General features: G+C 37.3%; 1 protein-coding gene across 2 annotated transcripts in view; it reads right to left on the bottom strand.

Moving 5' to 3' along the window:
- Positions 1-24,234, bottom strand: part of RABEP1 (rabaptin, RAB GTPase binding effector protein 1) — a 138,655-nt gene that overhangs the window by 43,004 nt on the left and 71,417 nt on the right. For both annotated transcript variants that reach the window (XM_079132431.1, XM_079132432.1), the window contains exons 3-5: positions 18,898-19,101; positions 16,471-16,631; positions 13,178-13,297 (exon numbers count right to left, since the gene is read on the bottom strand). In XM_079132431.1, coding sequence (XP_078988557.1) covers positions 13,178-13,297; positions 16,471-16,631; positions 18,898-19,101 — 485 coding nt within the window. The remainder of the gene's footprint in view (positions 1-13,177; positions 13,298-16,470; positions 16,632-18,897; positions 19,102-24,234) is intronic.

Raw genomic sequence — 24,234 nt, 5'->3', positions numbered from 1 at the left:
AACAATTAACTGTAATACTTAGAATAGTAACAGTACAGCCTAATATTTGAAATAAACATAACCGAAATAGATATAGGCAGAAAATGCAGGATTATAAATCACTTGTTTGCACTTTCACACAAATTGCTCATTCTAAATTCTAACCATTTAGTTAACTTTTAGCTTTTTCACATGGTTATACCTAATTTCATACTCAAGGTCATTTTTATGCCTTTTCCTATTTCTTCAAACTTAGAATAGCTGGCTTATCTATTTTCAATTATCTTTACTCCTAGACCATTACATGGTACTAAAATGATTACTGAAGCTGTTTTGATGCTGGAGGTTGTCAGTCAACCACAAGGCACTAACCAAAGTGCTGTTATAAGGCACCTTCCCTGACACCTGTTATTACCAAAGGGTAACAAAGAGACAAAAGAGCCATTATAAATAATGGTATATAACTCTTAATTCTACCAGTTATTACTTCTTAGAATAAAGATTCAACTGAATTAAAAATTGGTGAATTTCTAATATTTGAAAGCTATTGAGAAGCTGGGAAGATGATAAAAGCAGCAGCATAATATTTTAATCTTCTTGAATTCCACGATCCCTAACAACTCATATCAAAAACCTATGAACATGTACAAAAACCCAGGTAACAGAGTGGCTGAGGACAAACCACTGAAAGAGAAACCCCAAAATAGTGAACTGGGGATCTGATGTGATGACAGTGCTGAAACACTCCAACAGTAAACTGAATGTAAAGAACTTATTCTGTAAGATTTATAATCTGGCTAAAATGGTACCCCATTTTTATTTTCATTTTTCTGATTTCTAGTGTAGCCAAATTTTTTGTTTACATTCCTTGACTATCTAGTTTCCTCTTTTTTTAAATTTATTTTTATTGTAAACAAATGGGGTACATCTTGTTTCTCTGTACATGAAGTAGAGGCAGACCATTTGTGTAATCATACATTTACATAGGGTAATGGTGTTTGATTCATTGTTATTTTTTTCCTTCCCCCACCCCTCCCACCCCTCTTTTCCCTCTATACAGTCCCTCCCTCCTCCATTCTTGCCACCCTCCCACCCCCCATTATGTGTCATCATCCGCTTATCAGCGAGATCATTTGTCCTTTGGTTTTTTGAGATTGGCTTATCTCACTTAGCATGATATTCTGTAATTTCATCCATTTGCCTGCAAATGCCATAATTTTATTCTTCTTTAAGGCTGAGTAATATTCCATTGTATATATATACACCAGTTTCTTTATCCATTCATCAACTGAAGGTCATCTAGGTTGGTTCCACAATCTGGCTACTGTGAACTGAGCAGCTATGAGCATTGATGTGGCTGCATCACTATATTATGCTGATTTTAAGTCCTTTGGGTATACTCATTCATTACTTTACCTGTTTTGTCACTGGGCTTTTGGTCATGTACAGACTTGGTAATCTTTGTTAATTTGAGCTATCAATTATCAGGAATAGGAGCTACAGATATCTTCTCACAGACTATAGTTTCTCTCTTTCAACTTTTCGTAGACCTTTTAACAAGGAACTTTATATTCTAAGGTAGCCAAATTTGACAGTTTCGTCTATAGTCAATATATTTTTTGGTGGTGGTGGTTGGGGTGGGTACCAGGAATTAAACTCAGGGCACTCAACCACTGAGCCACATCCCCAGCACTATTTACATTTTATTTAGAGACAGGGTCTCACTGAGTTGCTTAGCGCCTCACTTTTGCTGAGGCTGGCTTTGAATTCATGATCCTCCTGCCTCAGCCTCCCGAGCAACGGGGATTATAGGCATGTGTGCCACTGCACCCAGCTAATATTGTCTTTTTAACCCCAACAACTTTTGTGTGCACATATGTGTGAACTCCAGGGCCTTGCACATGCGAGGCAAGTGCTCTACCACTGAGCCACACCCCAGATCTATAGTTTTTTAACATCTGAAAGTTTTAAAGATTAACTTTTCACTTTTAGATTTTTTTAAACTTATCTTTTATATATTTTTAGTTGTAGATGGACATCTTTTTTTTTTTTCTTTAATGTGGTGTTGAGGATCGAACTCAGGGCCTCACATGTGCTAAAAGCAAGTGCTGTACCATGGAGCCACAACCCCAGCTCAGACTGAAATTAATTTCCATAGGTATGAGGTATAAAGTTAATCTCACTTTATTCTGAACTTATAACTATTTGAAAATATTCCTACCTCTACCCCCCCCCCCAATACTGAGGATTGAACAAGGGGTGCTCTACCACTGAACTATAACCCCAGCCCTTTTATTTTGAAACAGGGTCTCATTAAGCAGCCCAGGCTGGACTCCAACTTGAAATCCTCCTGCCTCTACTTCCTGAATCACTGGGATTACAGGAATGCATCACAGTGCCCAGCAAAAAGGATATTTTAAAAATCCATTCCTTCTCCATTAATTTGTAATGTCACCTGCCATGTACAAATTTCCAGAGACATACAGGTCTGTCTCTGGGCTCTCTATTCTATTTCACAGGTCCACTTGTTTATCCAGAAATAAGAAACAAATCGTCTTAGTATCTGGAAGATAGAGCAAGTCTCCTGCCATGTCTTCTTTAAAATTTTGCTGGGTGTATTCCTGATCTGCTACCTCTCTGTAATAATAATAACTGTCAAGTTCCTTATTAAACTCTTCTGGATTCTGAATTTACACTAATTGATCTTTTTATCAGGAACATACACAAAGGTCTTTGTTTATAATATATTATATAAAAATCTTAGCCATTTTTGTTTATTCTTAGGTAAGTAAGAGGTTTTTCTGCTGTTGTGAATGGGATCTTTCTTCCCATTACATTCTTTTCATTGGATATTACTGGAGTATAGAAACACTTCTTTTTTTATGCTGACCTTGTTGGAACAGCTTTCAACTGGTTGATTCTTACTTGGTCTACCATCTGGTGTGAATTTTCTGGTTTTTCTATATAGACCATCAAATCAATTTCATCAGATTCTTTCCAGTTGTTCTGACTCATTTCTTTATGTTGCCTTGCTATATCATCTAGGACCACAAAACACCTCAACAAAATTCCTGAGCATAGTCTCCACATAATGTTTCCAACACTGCTAAACATTTGTTAACTGTTTGCTGAAGGTTTGATAAATGGTCCTTTATTTAGTGTTTAAATTTATCAAAGGCCTTTCTGAATCCAAGAGAAATATATTGCTCTTCAGTCTTTTCATGTGGTACATCACAATAATAGGTTGTCTGATGATATGCCATCCTTAAATTGTTGGGAATACTCCCTGCTTGGGTGTGATGTATATTTTTCCCTTCTCTTCAGTACTGGGGAGTGAACTCATTGCCTCACACAGGCTAGGCAAGTGCTCTACTACTGAACTACTTCCCCAGTTTTTTGTTTTATTTTGTTTGCTTTTGTTTTTGAGACTGGGACTTGTGAGCTTGTCCAGGGGGCCCTTGAGCTTGCAATCCTTTTGCCTCCCTAATCCCTAGGATTACAGATGTGCACAACTATGCCTGGCTGTTTTCCACCCCCACCACCCACAAATGTGAAAAATTTCACTGTCAGATTCCTAAGTGAGACAAATCTATGATTTTTTTTCTTATACTACCTTTCTATGTGTTGGTTCTTTGTAGTGAGGATCTACTAGTCTCATAAAATGAGCTATAGAACTTTTTTTCTCTTCTATTCTCTGGCACAGTTTATAAAATATAAGGATTATCTCTTTCCAGAAGATTCTGAAAAATTTGCCTACAAAACTGAGTTTAATGTCTTGGAAAGAGGAGGGCAGGAGGAAGAAAGATTTTGATTCTAGACTCACTTTCTTCAATAATTACTACTTTAGCTTTCCTATGTCATCTTGGGATAATTTTGACTATACTTCATACATGCTAGACAAGTGCTCTACCACTGAGCCACAACCCCAGCCCCTCCTTTACATTCTTGAGTTAAATATCACCATAGATTTAAATATTTTGTGGTTGGTTTTTCCATGATTTCTCCCCCATTTCCAGGCATTTTATTTTGACTGTCTTTATGTTGTAAATAACTGAATAATCTGGGATTGGCAAACTAGATCTGTAGAACATCAATTCTTTGAAATTTGTTAACACTTTCTGATCTTATGAAAAAATGTATTATAAAATACACTATAAAAAACAATGTATCATAATGCTAATATATATCATGAAAAGGATAATGTATCTAAAAATAATAATAATCCTATCCCACATACTATCCTAAGGGCTCATATCTATTAATGCGAACCAACCTTAGGGGCATTATAAAATGTCCCCATTTTACAGCTGAGAAAAGCACAGAAAGATTAAGTAATTTTCCCAAGATTGCCTACACTACTAAATTCTGTGATTTTTAACTATTATGCTCTACTACAATATAAAATATTATCTTTCTTTTGGGTACAGGGCTTGATATGTCTATTAAGTCTAAATTATGATCCAGATTTTTCAAAATTCCTGTAGCCCTACTAATATTTTTTTCTCCTTGCCCTCTCTAAAGGTCAGTTCAAATTTCCTACTGTAATTGTTTCAATTTCTTCTTGTAGTTGTCACTTTTTAATTCACATGTTTCAAGACTACACAAGGGGGGGGCGATCCAAGATGGCGGACTAGAGGGTGACTGCATTTCTAGTCGCTCCAGAACCCAGGATTCAAGAAGGGGAGGCATTGAAAGACTCGGACTAAAATAGAGCCACGGGGTGAGTCTCTCCCACCCGGTGAAGCTCAGCCCGGGCAGCAGGCCCTGATACGTGCGGCTTATTAGAGTAGGGCAGGGCAGCTAGAGTCCTCCCCAGGCACCCCTGCGCACTCCAGCGGTGGGCTCCTCCCACAGGGCCAGATTCTCCAGCTTCTCGGAGCAGGCCCCCCAGTAAGAGCCTTTCTGCACAGAACCAGCTCCAAGTCCCTGAGCCATTGTGGCAAGATCCGGCCCACAGGTTGCTTCAGGGAACAGGACAGGGCAGCCAGGGACTTCCCCAAGCAGCCCGGCTCCGTCCGGCGGGAAGCACCTGTCTAGGCTAGCTTCTCGGAGCAGACTGCCCAGGGAGAGCCTTTCTACACAGAGCCAGCCACAAGTTCCCGGGCCAGCAGAGACCTCCGACCCACAAGCAGCCTCTGGGACCAGGGACCAGAGGCCTCTCCAGGCGGACCTACCCCCTTCGGCCGCAGGCTTTTTCCATGGGGCGATCCAAGATGGTGGACTAGAGGGTGACTGCATCTCCAGTTGCTCCAGAACCCAGGATTCAGGAAGGGGAGGCATTGAGAAACTTAAGACTAAAATAGAGCCACTGGGTGAGTTTCCACCACCCGGTGAAGCTCTGCGGGGTAGCAGGCCTGGATTCGGGCTACTTATTAGAGTAGGGCAGGGCAGCTACAGTCCTCCCCAGGCACCCCTGTGCACTCCAGCGGTGGGCTCCCCGCACAGGGCCAGATTCTCGAGCTTCTCGGAGCAGGCCCCCCAGTGAGAGCCTTTCCACACAGAGCCAGCTCCAAGCCCTGGAACCAGTAGCGGGCTAGGGGCAGCTTTCTTCGGAAGCATTAAATTATCAAGTTATTCCAAGACTTCAGGCTACTGAAGGCTGGGAGGCGATACACTAGAAATCTACAGGGACACTAAAAGCCAATAGAGGAAATCTGCAATATCATAGAGTCCCACAGACATCTGACCAATATGAGAAAACAAGGGAAGAAAACGTCCCAAACAAACCTAGATACTAAATAAAACCCAATGACAGCACAGCAGAAGAAATGTCAGAAAGGGAGTTCAGAATGTACATAATTAAAACAATCAGGGAAGCAAACGAGGAGATGAAAAAGCAAATGCAGGCATTGAAGGAGGAGATGAACGAGCAAATGCAGGCATTGAAGGAGGAGATGAAAGAGCAAATTCAGGCATTAAATGATTGCACCAATCAACAGTTAAAAGAGCAAATATGGGAACCAAGAGATCATTTCAATAAAGAGTTAGAGATACTGGAAAAAAAAAAAAAAAAAAAAACAGAAATCCTTGAAATGAAAGAAACAATAAACCAAGTTAAAAACTCCATAGAAAGCATAACCAATAGGATACAACACCTGGAAGACAGAACTTCAGACATTGAAGACAAAATATTGAATCTTGAAAAGTGAGTTGACCAAACAGAGAAGGTGGTAAGAAATCATGAACAGAATCTACAAGAATTATGGGATATCATGAAAAGGCCAAATTTAAGAATTATTGGGATTGAGGAAGGCACAGAGAAACACACAAAAGGAATGAACAATCTATTCAATGAAATATCAGAAAATTTCCCAAATCTGAAGAATGAAATGGAAAACCAGGTACAAGAGACTTATAGGACTCCAAATATACAAAATTACAACAGACCCACACCAAGGCACATTATTATGAAAATACCTAACATACAAAATAAACACAGAATTTTAAAGGCCGTGAGAGAAAAGAATCAAATTACATTCAGAGGGAAACCAATAAGAATATCAGCAGATTTTTCAATCCAGACCCTAAAAGCTAGAAGGGCCTGGAACAACATTTACCAAACCCTAAAACAAAATGGATGCCAACCAAGAATCTTATACCCAGCAAAACTTACTTTCAGATTTGATGATGAAATAAGATCCTTCCATGACAAACAGAAGCTAAAGGATTTACAAAAAGAAAGCTGGCATTACAGAACATTCTCAGCAAAATATTCCATGAGGAAGAGATGAAAAACAATGATGCAAATCAGCAACGGGAGGAACTAGCCTAAAGGAATAGCCAAATAAAGGGGAAACCAAATCATGTCAAAAAAAAAAAAATGAGTCAAATGACTGGGAATACAAATCATATCACAATAATAACCCTGAATGTTAATGGCCTGAACTCATCAATCAAAAGACATATACTGGCAGATTGGATTAAAAAGAAAAATCCAACAATATGCTGCCTGCAAGAGACTCATCTCATAGAAAGAGATACCCATAGACTAAAGGTGAAAGGATGGGAAAAAACATACCATGCACACGGACACAGCAAAAAAGCTGGAGTATCCATCCTCTTTTCAGATAATGTGAACTTCAAGCCAAAACTAGTCAGAAGGGATAAAGAAGGACAATACATCCTGCTTTAAGGGAAGCATAAATCAACAAGACATAACAATCATAAATATCTATGCCCCGAACATTGGCTCATCCATGTACGTCAAACAAATCCTTCTCAATTCCAGAAATCAAATAGACCACAACACACTAATACTAGGTGATTTTAACACACCTCTCTCACCGCTGGATAGAACGTCCAAACAAAAATTGAATAAAGAAACCATAGATCACAATAACGCAATCAACAATTTAGACTTAACCGACTTATATAGAAATACCATCCAACAAAGAATGAATACACTTTCTTCTCAGCAGCACATAGATCCTTCTCTAAAATAGACCAAATTTCATGCCACAAAGCTACTGTTAGCAAATACAAGAAGATAGGGATACTACCTTGTACTCTATCAGATCATAATGGATTGAAATTAGAAATAAATGACAGAATAAAAAACGAAAACTTCTCCAATACCTGGAGATTAAATAATACACTATTATATGATGAATGGACAACAGAAGACATCAGGAGGGAAATAAAAAAATTCTTAGAAGTAAACGAGAATAAGGACACATCATATCAAAATCTCTGGGACACTATGAAAGCAGTACTTAGAGGAAGATTTATTTCATGGGACGCATTCGACAAAAGAAGTAGAAATCAACAAAGAAATGACTTAACACTACGGTCAAAGCCCTAGAAAAAGAAGAGCAGACCAACACCAAAAGTAGTAGAAGACAGGAAATCTCAGAGCCAAAATCAATGAAACTGAAACAAAAGAAACAATTGGAAAAATTAACAAAACACAGAGTTGGTTCTTTGAAAAAATAAACAAAATTGATAAACCCTTGGCCACACTAACAAAGAGAAAGAGGGAGAAAACTCAAATTACTAAAATTCAGAATGAACAAGGAAATATCACAACAGACACAAGTGAAATACAAAACATAATTAGAAGCTATTTTGAAAATCTATACTCCAACAAAACAGAAAACCTCGAAGACATCAACAAGTTTATAGAGAAATATGAATTACCTAAACTGAACAAGGAGGACATACACAACTTAAATAAGTCAATTTCAAGCAATGAAATAGAAGAGGTCATCAAAAGCCTACCAACAAAGAAAAGTCCAACACCAGATGGGTTCTCAGTTGAGTTCTACAAAACCTTTAAAGAAGAGCTCATTCCAATACTCCTCAAAATATTCCATGAAATAGAAGAGGAGGGAACCCTCCCAAGCTCATTCTATGAAGCCAATATCACCCTGATACCAAAACCAGACAGAGACACTTCGAGGAAAGAAAATTTCAGACCAATATCCTTAATGAACATCGACGCAAAAATTCTCAATAAAATTTTAGCAAATCGCATACAAAAATATATTAAAAAGATAGTGCACCACAATCAAGTGGGTTTTATCCCAGGGATGCAAGGTTGGTTCAACATCCGGAAATCAATAAATGTCATTCACCACATCAACAGACTAAAAGTTAAGACTCACATGATTATTTCAATAGATATAGAAAAAGCATTCGATAAAATACAGCATCCCTTCATGCTCAAAACACTAGAGAAAATTGGGGCAGTGGGAACATTCCTTAACATTGTAAAGGCCATCTACGCTAAGCCCATGGCCAATATCATTCTAAATGAAAAACTGAAAAACTGAAAGCATTCCCCCTAAAAATTGGAACAAGGCAGGGATGCCCTCTTTCACCACTTCTACTCAACATCATTCTTGAGACTCTAGCCAGAGCAATTAGACAAACCAAAGAAATTAAAGGGATACAAACTGGAAAAGAAGAACTATCCCTGTTCGCTGATGACATGATTATATATTTAGAGGAACCTGAAAATTCCACCAGAAAACTCTTAGAACTCATAAGTGAATTCAGTAAAGTAGCAGGTTACAAGATCAATGCTCATAAATCCAATGCATTTTTATACATAAGTGATGAATCTTCAGAAAGAGAAATTAGGAAAACTACCCCATTCACAATAGCATTGAAAAAAATAAAATACTTGGGAATCAATCTCACAAAAGAAGTGTCACTGTCTCTTTGCAGTACCAAATCCACGGGTATTTGTCACCGCCTGCAGCAACATTTTGCGTGGGTCTTTATGGATGGTGGACTGGAAACTGAGCTACTTCTATCTCTGGGCTACTTCCTTGCTTGCTTGTTTATAGAGGATAGAGGAAATGAGGCTTACTTGCTTTGAGAGGAGAGAGAGAGAGGCTTTGCATAAGAGAGAAAGAGAGACTTTGCTTAAGAGAGAGAGACTACACTTTCAGAGATATCTATATCTTCTTAGTTTTCTGCTCCTTCTTAAAGGTGTGTCCTGCATCCTGTGAACTAAGGGTGCGTCTACCTAAGGTGCTCCAGTGATGCATCCCTCTTACTGTGATCTGCAACCTAAAGATGTGTTCTCATTCTCCACTCTACTATCTGCCTTCCGCCTCTGCCCCTACTCGATGCTTCTATCTGCTTGCTGCCTTTTCTTCTTCCTTTCTGCTAGTGGCTTCTCTCCGCCTCTTGCTGCTAGCTGCTGCTTTCACTGTCACCCCGCCTTCCGCCTACGGCCTGCTTATATCACCTCCAGGAGGCGGAGAGTAGGGCCATGCCTCTTACGCAAAGATTAAGCGAGAAGTTAGATGTCCAAGTAGGCACGATTAGGAGTGCTCGAGAACACATGCGCGTGCATTGTGTGCGTGGATGATAAATCACCTGAGTGTGCTTATGTCAATTAACCTCCTCGGTGCCGATGTGATTGGGCGCCATTCTGGCACCGTCCTCATGGCACAGCCCCCAACAAGAAGTGAAAGACCTCTACAATGAGAACTACAGAACACTAAAGAAAGAAATTAAAGAAAACCTTAGAAGATGGAAAGATCTCCCATGTTCTTGGATAGGCAGAATTAATATTGTCAAAATGGCCATACTACCAAAACTGCTATACACATTCAATGCAATTCCAATTAAAATCCCAATGACGTACCTTACAGAAATAGAGCAAGCAATTATGAAATTCATCTGGAAGAATAAGAAACCCGGAATAGCTAAAGCAATCCTTTACGGAAGAATGAAACAGGGGTATCACAATACCAGAACTTCAACTATACTACAAAGCAATAGTAACAGAAACAGCAAGGTATTGGCACCAAAATAGACAGGTAGATCAATGGTACAGAATAGAGAACATGGACACAAACCCAAATAAATACAATTTTCTCATACTAGACAAAAGGGCCAAAAATATGCAATGGAGAAAAGATAGCCTCTTCAACAAATGGTGCTGGGAAAACTGGAAAGCCATATGCAACAGAACGAAACTAAACCCCTATCTCTCACCCTGCACAAAAATCAACTCACAATGGATCAAGGACCTTGAAATCAGACCAGAGACCCTGCATCTTATAGAACAAAAAGTAGGTCCAAATCTTCAACATGTCGGCTTAGGATCAGATTTCCTTAACAGGACTCCCATAGCACAAGAAATAAAAGCAAGAATCAACAAGTGGGATAGATTCAAACTAAATAGCTTTCTCTCAGCAAAGGAAACTATCAGTAATGTGAAGAGAGAGCCTACAGAGTGGGAGAATATCTTTGCCACTCATACTTCAGATAGAGTGCTAATTTCCAGAATGTATAAAGAACTCAAAAAACTCTACACCAAGAATACAAATAATCCAATCAACAAATGGGCTAAGGATATGAACAGACACTTCACAGAAGAAGATCTACAAGCAATCAACAGATATATGAAAAAATGTTCAACATCTCTAGTAATAAGAGAAATGCAAATCAAAACTACCCTAAGATTTCTTCTCACCCCAATTAGAATGGCAATTATCAAGAACACAAGCAACAGTAGGTGTTGGCTAGGATGTGGGGAAACAGGTACACTCCTACATTGCTGGTGGGGTTGCAAATTAGTGCAGTCACTTGGAAAGCAGTATGGAGATTCCTCAGAAAGTTTGGAATGGAAACACCATTTGACCCAGCTATCCCACTCCTTGGCCTATACCCAAAGGACTTAAAATCAGCATAGTACAGAGATACAGCCACATCAATGTTCATAGCTGCTCAATTCACAATAGCCAGATTGTGGAACCAACCTAAATGCCCTTCAGTTGATGAATGGATAAAGAAACTGTGGCATATATATACCATGGAATATTACTCCGCCATGAAGAATGATAAAATTATGGCATTTGCAGGCAAATGGATGAAAATGGAGAGTATCATGCTAAGTGAGATAAGCCAACCTGAAAAAACTAAAGGACGAATGATCTCGCTGATAAGCGGATGAGGACATATAATGGGGGGTAGGAGGGGTTAGCATTAGGGTTAGGGTTAGGTTTTGGGTTAGGGATAAGGAGGGTGGTAAGAATGGATGAAGGAAGGGCTGTATGGAGGGAGAAGAGGGGTTGGAGGGGAAGGGAAAAAATAACGAGAATGAATCAAACAACATTGCCCTATGTAAATTTATGATTTTTAATAAAAAAAAAGGCTACACAAGGCACATTCAAGTTCATAATTATCTTACTGATGAATTATTAAGTAGGTTCCATCTTTATTAGTTTTTGCCCCCTTATCCTATCCATTTGATATTACACTTAATCTATCAGTTTTCTTTTGGTTGGAATTTACACAGGATGTTTTTCTATTTTGTTTTTTCTTTGTTTGTGGTTCTGGGGATTGAACCCAGGGTACTTCTGCTGATCTACACCCCATTCCTTTTTGAGATGGAGTCTAAGTTATATTTATTTCAATCTTACTTTGGGGTTTTATTATAGGTAAATCTCTTATAAGCAATATAAATTTATGTTTATCAGTTAAACTGATAATCTTTTAGTAGGTCTCACAGGTCGAAATTTACATTAACTAGGATTATTGATACATTCCCATTTGTTTCTATATTCCTGTTTTGTGCTGTTGTTTATCTTTTTTGTTTGTTTCTTTCCCACTTTTAATATTTGCCTATTTTTTTTCGTTTGGTGGTCCTAGAGATGCAACCCAGGGCTGCATACATGCTAAGTAAGCACTCTACCACTAAGCTATACCTCTACTTTCCTTTTAGTTTTTGGTACTGGGATTAAACCCAGGGGTACTTTACCATTGAGCTACGTCCCCAGCCCTTTTTATTTTTTATTATGAGACAGAGTCTCAAAAAGTTGCTTAGGGCTCGCTAAGTTGTTGAAGCTAGCCTCAAACCCGTGATCCTTCTGCCTCAGTCTCCCAAATCTCTTGGATTAGAAGCATGCACTACCACACCTAGAACTAATAAAATTTCCAACAATCCATTTGTATTTTCTCTGGTGTGTCTTTATGGACATCTGTCATTATTATAGCTATATTGTCTCTAAAAGATCAAGTCTGGGGATGCCATCAAAAAACAAAGTCAACACTGAATAGTTTATTTTCCTAGATAAGAAAATTATTGAGATTGAGTCATTTTGATAAGAAAACAAACACTAGATTTGAAATAAGGTAGTAATTTACAATAGGACATTATTATAATTATTTAAAATATCCATAAGGGAGAAACCATTTCAATGCTTCTACTTATTTATTTATTTATTTTAGTGGTGATACTAAGGATTCAACCCAGGACCTCACATGTGCCAGGCAGGTACTTAAGCACTGAGCTACATCACACCCAACCCCCACCTCCTCCACAATTTATTTATTTATTTAGTACGAGGGATCGAACCCAGGGACAATATCTCCACTCCTTTTTATTTTTTATTTTGAGTCAGAGTCTCACTATGTTGCTGAGGCTGGCTTTGAATTTGCAATCCTCTTGCCTCAGACTCCCAAGCAATGGGATTACAGGTTTGCATGATATGCCCGGCTCCTTTTTTCATTTTGTGACAGGGTCTCCCTAAATTGCCCATGCTGGCCTCAGTTTACAATCCTTCCTCAGTTTCCAGAGTAGCTGGAATTACAGGTGTGAACCACCACACTGTGCAGTTTTTTGTATTATAAACAAGAGCAAGATTCTTAAGATTCATAGTCTAAATTAGTTTTTCCCCCTTAGTGATTCTAATTTTTCTCATGGCATTCAGGCAGATGGATTTCAATGGTTTACAACCTTTGAGGCCTCCAGCTCTTTAATCTTGTCTTCAGCCTCTGTCAGTTTATCTTTCAGAGCTGCAATTTCCTTCTCCATCGGCATCACAACAGACCGAAGTTTTTCAGCATCTTCTTGGGCCTACAGTTAACAAGAATTAAATGGTACAACTAACTCATTTATGGTTTTTCTAAGAAACCCTGACCCATCTATAAACTAGTATTACAAACAATTATACCAAGCACTTTGTTAACAGTCACAAAATTAAACTGAATCTATTTGAAAGAGAAAAAAATGGATTCACTGTAACAAATCTGACTTTTTAGTTGAGTAACTGAGTTAGTAAATATCTCAAATAGAAAAGGAAATACACACAACAATTATGTTTTCAACTCCTGGTTACTAAGTTAATAAGACCATAATTTTTTTTTTTTTTTTTTTTTTTTTTTTTAACCTCAGGGGTGCTCTTAACCACTGAGTCACACCCCCAGCCCTTTTTTATTTTGAGATAGCATTTCACTAAGTTGTTTAGGGCCTTGCTAAGTTGCTGAGGCTGGCTCAGTCTCCTGAGCCACTTGGACTACAGGCATGCTATTTTCTTTTTAATTTTGAGACAGGGTCTCACTGAGTTCCTGAGGGCCTTGCTAAATTATTGAAGACTGATCTTGAATTTAAGATCCTCCTGTTTCAGCCTCCCAAGTTGCTGGGATTATAGACAGAGACCATAATTTCCTAAGAATACTCAAAGAACTGATATTTTATACACAAAATAGAATAATGTATTTTCTAAAAGGTTAGAAAATCGTGTTGCTGTAAAAAGGCCTCCATCCATGTTTGTAAAAAGAGTACTTTACATATTCTTTTACTTTTTAATTCTAAATGAGACAAACCCAAAGAACAACTCATAAAACTATGTCATTATTTTCTGAATTCCATTCTCAAAACCATGTAGTAAAAGGAAAAAACCCTATAAACTTGTAAACTGAAGAGAAACTAAATTTTCATTTTTTAATATATACAAAGACAGAGAAACAAAGACAGACTTAAAAAGTTGAAGTTCTTCCTGCTAGCAAAAATGAAAATTAACCTTAGGCACTGAATGTAAATGAGCAAAAATTTATCCCAAATTGTTCAGGACAAGGAAACATATATGCCAAAATATGAACAGGATTTAAAAAAAAAATACCCCTGGAAAAAAAGGGATTCAGATTCACTTTGTTTTCAAATCCTTACAATTTTCATTTATTTTATTTTGAACTAAGTACTGTTTGGAAAAGACATGTTAGTTATAAACATCTTCACAGTCAAGATTAGTTTGGGATGCTTACAGAGGTCACTTGACAAAGATCATCAGGAAAAAAAGATGAGAGAAAGTAAAAAATGTATCAGTTATTTAAAAAAATATTTTTAGTTGTAGTTGTCAACAGATTTTTATTTTATTTATTTATTTTTACGTGGTGCTGAGGATCGAACCCAGCGCCTCACACACACTAGGCAAGTGCTCTACCACTGAGATACATTCCCAGTCTCTGTAGTTATTTATAAATACAAATATAATCTCACAATTCCAAGTGTTAAATGTCATTGGAAGCGAGCTTTTAAAGAGCATCTTTAGAAGAAAATGAGAGGAAGAGGGGTACGAAAAATGGTGGAATGAGACAGATGTCATTACCTTATGTACATGTATGATTACATGAATGGTATGAATCTACATTGTGTACAATCAAAGAAACGAAATGATGTACCCCATTTGTGTACAATAAATCAAAATGCAGTCTATAAAAATTTTTTTAAAAAAATGAAAGAAAGGTCACTAAAGATAAGGAAAAATCTGAGAAATTGTTAAGTCTAAGAAGACCCATGAGGATGTGACTAAACTCAATGTGGTATCCTGGAAAAGATAGTGAACAGAAAAAAATGACATTAGGTGAAAACTAATGCATTCTGAATATAAAGAACATACCTTAGTAATAATGAATGGATATAAGTTCATTAACTCTGACAAATATATTAATATAAGATTAATAAGAAAAACTAGGCATGGAGCATACACGAACTGTCTGTTACCTTATAAATTTTCTGCTAATCAGAAATGGTTCTAGTAAAGTTTATTTTAAAAATTAAAAAATTTTAAATAACAAAGTGGCATACTGTGAAAATAACAAATACATTATTTGGATTAGTAATAAAAGATCATAATCCTATTGAAAAAAATTATTTTGAAAATTTTAAGATAATGTCATTTAAAAAATATGTTTGTAGGCTGGGGTTGTGGCTCAGGGGTAGAGCACTTGTCTAGCATGTGTGAGACACTGGGTTCGATTCTCAGCACCACATAAAAATAAATAAATAAAATAAAGGTTCATTGACAACTAAAATATATAGTAAAAATGTTTGTATATAAATCAAAAATACTTAGCTTACATAATCAAACTAGGTAAAAGGTTTTTTTATATTCTCAATGATAAAATGTCTCATATTTAGTAGTTCCATATTCAGGCATTATATGGTAATATGCTCAAGCATTCTTTCACACAGGAACCAAGGTAAACTGAGAAAGAAGGAAAACTGACATCTATTCTATAACTTTGGTTTAAACACAATTATTGAGCAACAAGCCTTACTAAAAAAATATTTATCGAACACCTATGTGGTAGATACTAATCCAGGCCAATAAAGATTTCTACTCTCATAACAAAGAAAGTTTGCAAACAATAAACATGAAAAATGAACTCTGTTTTATAAAGAAATATGTGCTTATGAAAACACATGCAGTGCTTTATAAAGAAATACGTGGTTTCTTATGGTTCCCAAGACAAATATAACATGTCATGCTATCTGCCTACATGAAAGTGGGAAAAAAGGGTTTATTTCTATATTTTACTATAACCCAGGATTTTAAATTGAGACAATTCTAAGGAAGTGTTCATAAAGATGACATTAATATAATTTTAAAACATTATTTGACAGACAAGGAAAAAGAAAAACTGGAGTAGGATATGGGAAATCACGAGTTGTGATAGGTGGGAGAGGGAGGTTGCAACATGAAATAGGGAGGTTGCAAGGTGAAATAGGGAGGTCAGAACGGTCTCATGAGGTGGTGGCATCTAATCAAAGATTTAAAGATGGTAGGGGAGTGAGTCACACACATTGTCTCAGGGAAGGACATCACATTATCTAGTACTATATTTAGGTCTCTGTCCCAACAATTCCCCTGGCAGAAAACATAAAAGTACTTCTAGTACTACAACAACATTCATTAAAGCATATGCATCTAGATTCAAATATTTCTACAGATAAACATTCTTTCATACCTTTTTCATTTCGTTTTCTAAATTTTCTTCCTCTTGACCTTCAGACAGCCTTCTTCTTAAATCAGCTATTTCCCTTTCTGCAGTTTCTCGATACTGTGCCCACTGTGTTCGCTCCTGTTCCAGCCTAAGGTGAAACTGGTGCTCATAGTCACGAACTGTTTCTACAAAACATTACCATGTATTTCATGTCTAAGCATTGTGGGGGAAAATGTCTTGTACACTGAAATTTTTTAAGTCATAAAAAGATCTTATGCTTAATTTCTGAAAAACTATTAACTCACAAAACAATTAAATGAAGCTGACATTCCTAGTTCTTAATGAACAAAGTCTGAACTCAAAGCCAACTCCAAAATCTATGTTCTACCACTATGGATCCCAAGACAAATATAACATGTCCAAATACCTGGAAGTGGAGGAAAATGGATTTATTTCTTATATATTATACTATAACTAAAGATTCTAATTTGAAATAAATTCTATGAAGCATATTTAATGTAATCTTAAAACTTTATGTGATAGACACATTAATTAATTAATTATTCATTTCCACTCTTGTCTTCTTTACTAATAAAATCAAAGTTTTAGTTAGGAAGTCAATGTGCCCAATTTAAAATCTACATTTTCAAGCTGGGTGTGGTGGCACACCCTATAATTCCAGTGGTGCTGGAGGCTGAGGGAGGAGGATCTCAAATTTGAGGCTATCCTCAGCAACTTAGCAAGGTCTTAAGTAACTTAGCAAGATCCTGTCTCAAAAAAAAAAAAAAAAAAAAAAAGTACTGGGATGTGGTTCAGTGATTAAGTGACCCTGGGTTCAATCCCCAGCACCCACACAAAAAAATAAACATTTTCATGCTAAGGGTGTAGTTCAGTGCTTGTTTCACATGCATGAGGCCCTGGGTTGGATTTCCATACCACAGAAAATAAAAACAGAAACTATACTTTACAGTTTCCTTGTAATTATGGGTGACTGTATCAAAAGAAGTATTAGGGGAGTACATGTTGGTTGTTTCTTGAAAACTTGCTCTTCTGATGTAGACTGGAGGAGAAGCAACCATTTGTGAGCTATGAGGCAAAGACAAAGTTGAAAACCACATGCAAGGATGAAGCAACAGATGGACTGCAGAAGCTAGGGACAGTGGTGACATCATAGGACCATTTTAACCAGCCCTAGATTACCTGCAGCTGAACTTCTGTGAGAAAAATGAACTCCTCTTTGGGGAAACCACTATACCAGATTGCTAATGGATGCCTAGAGTAATCCTTATTTAATAATATAGATTCAGAAGGGCTTGTCTTCTCACAAAGAACGCTGAGGGAAAAATGACATATAAATGTGAAGGTGCTGCAGGAATCACACTTATCATGTTAACTAATTCTATAATCCCAAAGATTCAGGGGGAAGTTATTTCATTTTATCCTTATCTTCTTGGAAATGTGGGAAGCAATTAAATATTAGTGCCAAAAGGAGATAGAGACCAAACTACAATACCTCCTTCAGACAAATGTCAGAGGCTGGAAGCCCATAAAGTATATTCTAACCCTTAGATTATTCTATCTCTGACTGTAGTAGAGATTTCACATGTAAATACAAATTTTTCTTAAAAATCTAAACAACATGGCAACACTCGACCAGAAAAGCAATAATTAGTTACAGCTATTAAATGTACATAATCACTTTGCCTTTTGCATAGCAGCTCTCTCCAGTTCATCACATTCCCTGTGCCCACACAGCTTTATTCAATGACATTATATGCCTAACTCTTATAAAATCCACATTTAAGCCCTGCTTTAAACCTAACAATTAACTATAGTCTTCATTTAATGCAATATCTCTATAACGCTCTCATTGTAACTCTTTATTATTAAATCTGTTAAAGACAGAATGATACACCATTTACTTCCTTTTTTTTTTTTTAAGTAGTGCTGGGGACAGAGCTCACGGACTTATATATGCTAAGCAAGCACTTTACCAGAGAGCCACATCCCCAGTCTTTTTTTTTTTGGTAACAGAGATTGTACCCAGGGGCACCTAACCACTGAGCTACATCCCTGGCCCTTTTTATTTTGAGACAGGGTCTTGCTAAGTTGCTGAGGCTGGCTTTGAACTTGCAATCTTTCTGCCTCACCTTCCCAAGTCACTGGAATTACAAGTGTGCACCACCATACCTTTCTTTTTAATTTCATTTTGAGAGAGGGTCTTGCTAAATCACCCAGGCTTAAACTTTCAATCCTCCTGTCTCAGCCTCCTAAGTGACTGGGATTATAGGTATAAGCCACCACACCTGTCCTATTTCCCTTTTAGCTGATAGTACATCTTTAAAGATGACAGGATAAAAAGTCAGAAATGAACTCAGACCATGTGAAAATGTTCTTAATTACAAACATTTAGTTATCTTATAAAGCCATAGAACTGATTTTTGTCTTTACCTTTCATAACTGCCTGAAGTGAAGCAACTTCTTCCCTCCACTGCCTTTTCACTTCATCTATAGCTTCTTGCTTGGTATTTTCAGAGACTGTCGCAATAGCCTTAATATTCTCCATCTCTGCTTGAGCTTCCCACAGCTGTGTCCGAAGGTGTCCCAAATCATCCTGTGCAGCTTGTAACACTGCATTTTGCCTCTTCAGATCCTCTGGAAAAAAGTAAAAGACATTCTATTAATGAGGCAGTCACTTTATCAGACTGGTAATCTAGTGAAGAAGTTGAATTTAGATTTTAAAATGTTGACATAGAAAGTGACACACCATTTGTGAGATAAAATTTAAACTATGCTGTGTACCACATAAATTATTAACTATCTAATGATACAGTGGTTAAGGTCATAGTTTTAAAGCTATATTTAGGCTCTTCCACCACTGACTAAATGAAACCTGGTCAAGTTATTTAAACTCTCTGGTCTAAATGTCCACATGTACAAAACGGGGATTAAAAATTATCAGTACAACAACCTGTGAGTTCTCATTATTCCATAACCACTGTCCCAGTCTTTTCCCAATTTGATATTGTCATCTTTGTCATGGATCAAATCTCCACATACAAGAGTCTGATTTGGGGAACTCCATTCTAAAATATGATCTATTTGTCTATTCTCATGCCAAATCTGTCTAATCTAACACAGCATTACTTAAAGTACTTTGTCTACTCTTGCGTACTTGTCGTTTTGTTTTGTACTAGAGATTGAACACAGGGGTGCTTTACCACTGAGCCATATCCACAGCCCTTTTTATTTATTTATTTATTTTTGAGACAGGGCCTCACTACATTGCTGAGGCTGATCTTGAACCTGTGATCCTCCTGTCTTAGCCTTCTGAGTTGCTGCAATTACAGGTGTGTGCCACCTCGCCTAGCTACACTTAAATTTTTACATAATAAGTTTAAAAACAAAGGTCATAATAGTTTCAAATAATGTAGGGGAATCTGCCCTACCAAATATCCAAAGTTATAAACCTCGTGAATCTACCAGCCAGCTCCATCAACCAAACACCATGACAAATCCTGCCTGATCCATCCATATGCACTCCACATATATTGAGACAACTATCAGACTTATTAATAAACTTTTTCTGAGCGGCTTTAGATTTACAGCGAAATTGAGCAATAAGTATAAAGATTTCCCACACACCCGATATTCCAATATACACACCACTTTATCCCCTCTAGATATCCTGCACTACAGTAGTATAATAGTACACCTAATGAACCTACATTGGCAATTATCTCCCATGGTCCATCATTTACATTTAAGGTTCACTCCTGGTGTACATTCTACAGGTTTTGACAAGTGTATAATGATATGTATCATCATTATAGTATCTATTTTCTGAATAGTTTCACTGCCCTAAAAATCCTGGGCTTTGCCTATTCATTTCTCCCTTCTTCCCACTCCTAGCAATCACTGGTCTTTTTCAAATATGTATCTTTTTCAAATATCTTCTCCCAGTCTGTGGCTTGTCTCAATCTCCTCATAGAGTCACAGAGTAGAAATTTTTAATTTTAATTATGTCCACCTTACAATTTCCTTCATGAATTGTGCCTCTGGCTTCACATCCAAGGTCATCAAGATTTTCTTTCACGTTATCTCCTAAGAGATTTACAGTTTTAAACTTTACATTTAGGTCTATGATTCATTTTGAGTTGACTTTTGTCAAGGGCTTAAGGGTTAAATCTATATTCACTGTTTTGTATGTGGATGTCCAGCATCCTCTGAAAAGACCATTTTTCACCAAATACTATTTTTGCTCCTTTGTCAAGGATCAGTTGAACTATGTTTACAAGCATATAGTTCTAGGCTGTCTACTCTTTCTGTTCTATTGACTTATTTGTCTATTCTTTAACTAATAATACTGTAGCTTTATGTAAAGTCCTAAAGTCAGGTAGTATCAATCTTTAGTCTTTGTTATTCACCTCCAATACTGAGTTGGCTATACTAGGTCTTTTGACTTGCCATATATAACTTTTGAATCAATTTGTCAGTGTCTACAAGATAATATGCTGGGATTCTGATTGGGATTATGCTGAATCTACATACAGGGCAGGCTGTGAAGAACTCACCCTTGACCCTATTGAGTATTCCTAGCCACAAATATAGGACATTATTCCATTTACTTGGTTCTTTTTTTTTTTTTTTGACCCCCTTGCAGTACTGGAATCCAAGATCACTGTACCACTGAGTCATAACTCCAGCCCTTTTTGAGACAAGGTCTTGCTAAATTGTCAAAGCTGCCCTCAAACTTGAGATCTTCCTGTCTCAACTTCCCATGTAACTGGAACTACCGACATGTGCCACCATGACTAGTTCTTTGATTTCTTTCATCATGGTTTTAGAGTTTCACTCATACAGATCTTATACATATTGCTAGATTATACATGAGCATTTTGATTTTGCAAGTTAATGTAAATGATAATGTTTTTAATTTCAAATTCTATTTGTTCACACTGGTATGTAGGAAAGTAACTGACTTTTCTTAATTAACTTTATATCAAGGAACCTTTGCTATACTTGCTTATTAGTTCCTGAACTCCCAACCCTCACACCCAGTTCTTCTGCATTTTCTACATAGAAAATCATGTCATTTATGAACAAATACAGTTTTATTATTCTTTCCCAATCCATATACCTTTCATTTCCTTTTCTCATCTTACTGCATTAGCTAGGACTATGTTAAAAATCAATGGTGAGATCCAAGATAGCGGACCTGAGGGTGACTGCATCACCCGTCATTTCAGAACTCAGGATTCAAGAAGGGGAAGTATTGAGAGACTCTGACCAACACAGAGCCGCTGGGTGAGTCACTCCCACGGAGCGAAGCTCAGCCCAGGTGGCAGGCCAGGACAGTGGGCAGCTTCTTGGAGCAGGGCAGCGAGTGACTTCCCCGAGCAGCCCGGCTCCCTCAGGCCCGGTCCACAGTCAGCTTCTTGGAGAGGGCGGCCCAGTGAGAGGTTATCCCTGCACAGAGCTAGCCCTTAGCCCTGGACCCAGCAGCAGGCCCCGGCCTGCAGGCAGCTTCTCGGACTAGGGCAGGGCAGAAAGAAGCTTTCCCCAGCAGTCCGGCTCCCTCCGGCGGTAGGCCCGGTCCACAGCCAGCTTCTCAGAGCAGGCCCACCCAGTGAGAGGTTTTCCACACAAAGCCAGCCCCCAGCCCTGGACCCAGAAGTGGGCTAGGGGCAGCTTTCTTTGGAAGCACTGCATTATCAAGTTCCTCCAAGAATTCAGGCTACTGAAGGCTAACAGGTGAGTTATTGGAAATCTACAGGGACACTATAAGCCAATAGAGGAAATCTGCAATATCTCAGAGTCCCACTGATATCTGGCCAATATGAGAAAACAAGGGAAGAAAATGTCCCAAACAAACCTATATGCTATATCAATAAAACCCAATGATAGCATGGCAGAAGAAATGTCAGAAAGGGAGTTCAGAATGTACATAATTAAAATGATCAGGGAAGCAAATGAGGAGATGAAAGAGCAAATGCAGGCACTGAAGGATGAGATGAAAGAGCAAATTCAGGCATTAAATAATCACACCAATTGACAGTTAAAAGAGGAAATACAGGAAGCAAAAGATTATTTCAATAAGAGTTAGAGATAATAAAAAAAAAAAAACAGAAATCCTTGAAATAAAGGAAACAATAAACCAAATTAAAAACTCCATAGAAAGCATAACCAATAGGATAGAACACCTGGAAGACAGAACCTCAGATACTGCAGACAAAATATTGAATCTTGAAAAGAAAGTTGACCAAACAGAAAAGATGGTAAGAAATCATGAACAGAATCTACAAGAATTATGGGATATCATGAAAAGGCCAAATTTAAGAATTATTGGGATTGAGGAAGGCACAGAGAAACACACAAAAGGAATGAACAATCTATTCAATGAAATATCAGAAAATTTCCCAAATCTGAAGAATGAAATGGAAAACCAGGTACAAGAGACTTATAGGACTCCAAATATACAAAATTACAACAGACCCACACCAAGGCACATTATTATGAAAATACCTAACACACAAAATAAAGACAGAATTTTAAAGGCCGCGAGAGAAAAGAATCAAATTACATTCAGGGGGAAACCAATAAGAATATCAGCAGATTTTTCAACCCAGACCCTAAAAGCTAAGAAGGGCCTGGAACAACATTTACCAAGTTCTGAAAGAAAATGGATGCCAACCAAGAATCTTATACCCAGCAAAACTTACCTTCAGATTTGATGACGAAATAAAATCCTTCCATGATAAACAAAAGCTCAAAGAATTTACAAAAAGAAAGCTGGCATTACAGAACATTCTCAGCAAAATATTCCATGAGAAAAAAAATGAAAAACAAAGATGCAAATCAGTAAAGGGAGGAACTAGCCTAAAGAAACAGTCAAATAAAGGAGAAACCAAATCATGTCAAAAAACAAAAATGAGTCAAATGACTGGGAATACAAATCATATCACAATGATAACCTGAATGTTAATGGCCTGAACTATCAATCAAAAGACATAGACTGGCAGATTGGATTAAAAAGAAAAATCCAACAATATGCTGCCTGCAAGAGATACCCATAGACTAAAGGTGAAAGGATGGGAAAAAACATACCATGCACATGGACACAGCAAAAAAGCTATGGAGTATCCATCCTCATTTCAGATAATGTGGACTTCAAGCCAAAACTAGTCAGAAGGGATAAAGAAGGACATTTCATACTGCTAAGGGAAGCATAAATCAGCAAGTCATGACAATCATAAATATCTATGCCCCAAACATTGGCTTATCCATGTACATCAAACAAATCCTTCTCAATTCCAGAAATCAAACAGACCACAACACAATAATACTAGGCAATTTTAACACACCTCTCTCACCACTGGACAGATCTTCCAAACCAAAACTGAATAAAGAAACCATAGGTTTCAATAACACAACCAATAATTTAGACTTAACGGACATTTATAGAACATACCATCCAACAAAGAGCGAATACACTTTCTTCTCAGCAGCACATGGATCCTTCTCTAAAATAGACCAAATTTTATGCCACAAATCTAATGTTAGCAAATACAAGAAGATACAGATACTACCTTGTATTCGATCAGATCATAATGGATTGAAATTAGAAATAAATGAGAGAATAAAAAAGACACTTCTCCAACACATGGATATTAAATAATACACTATTATATGATGAATGGACAACAGAAGACATCAGGAGAGAAATAAAAAAAATTCTTAGAAGTAAACAAGAACAAAGACATCATATCAAAATCTCTGGGACACTAT

The sequence above is a fragment of the Sciurus vulgaris genome (assembly GCF_902686455.1).
Source record: "Sciurus vulgaris genome assembly, chromosome: 3".
Classification (NCBI taxonomy): domain Eukaryota; kingdom Metazoa; phylum Chordata; class Mammalia; order Rodentia; family Sciuridae; genus Sciurus; species Sciurus vulgaris.
The sequence above is the reverse complement of the archived record's forward strand: the minus strand, read 5'-3'. Positions and strand labels throughout refer to the sequence as shown.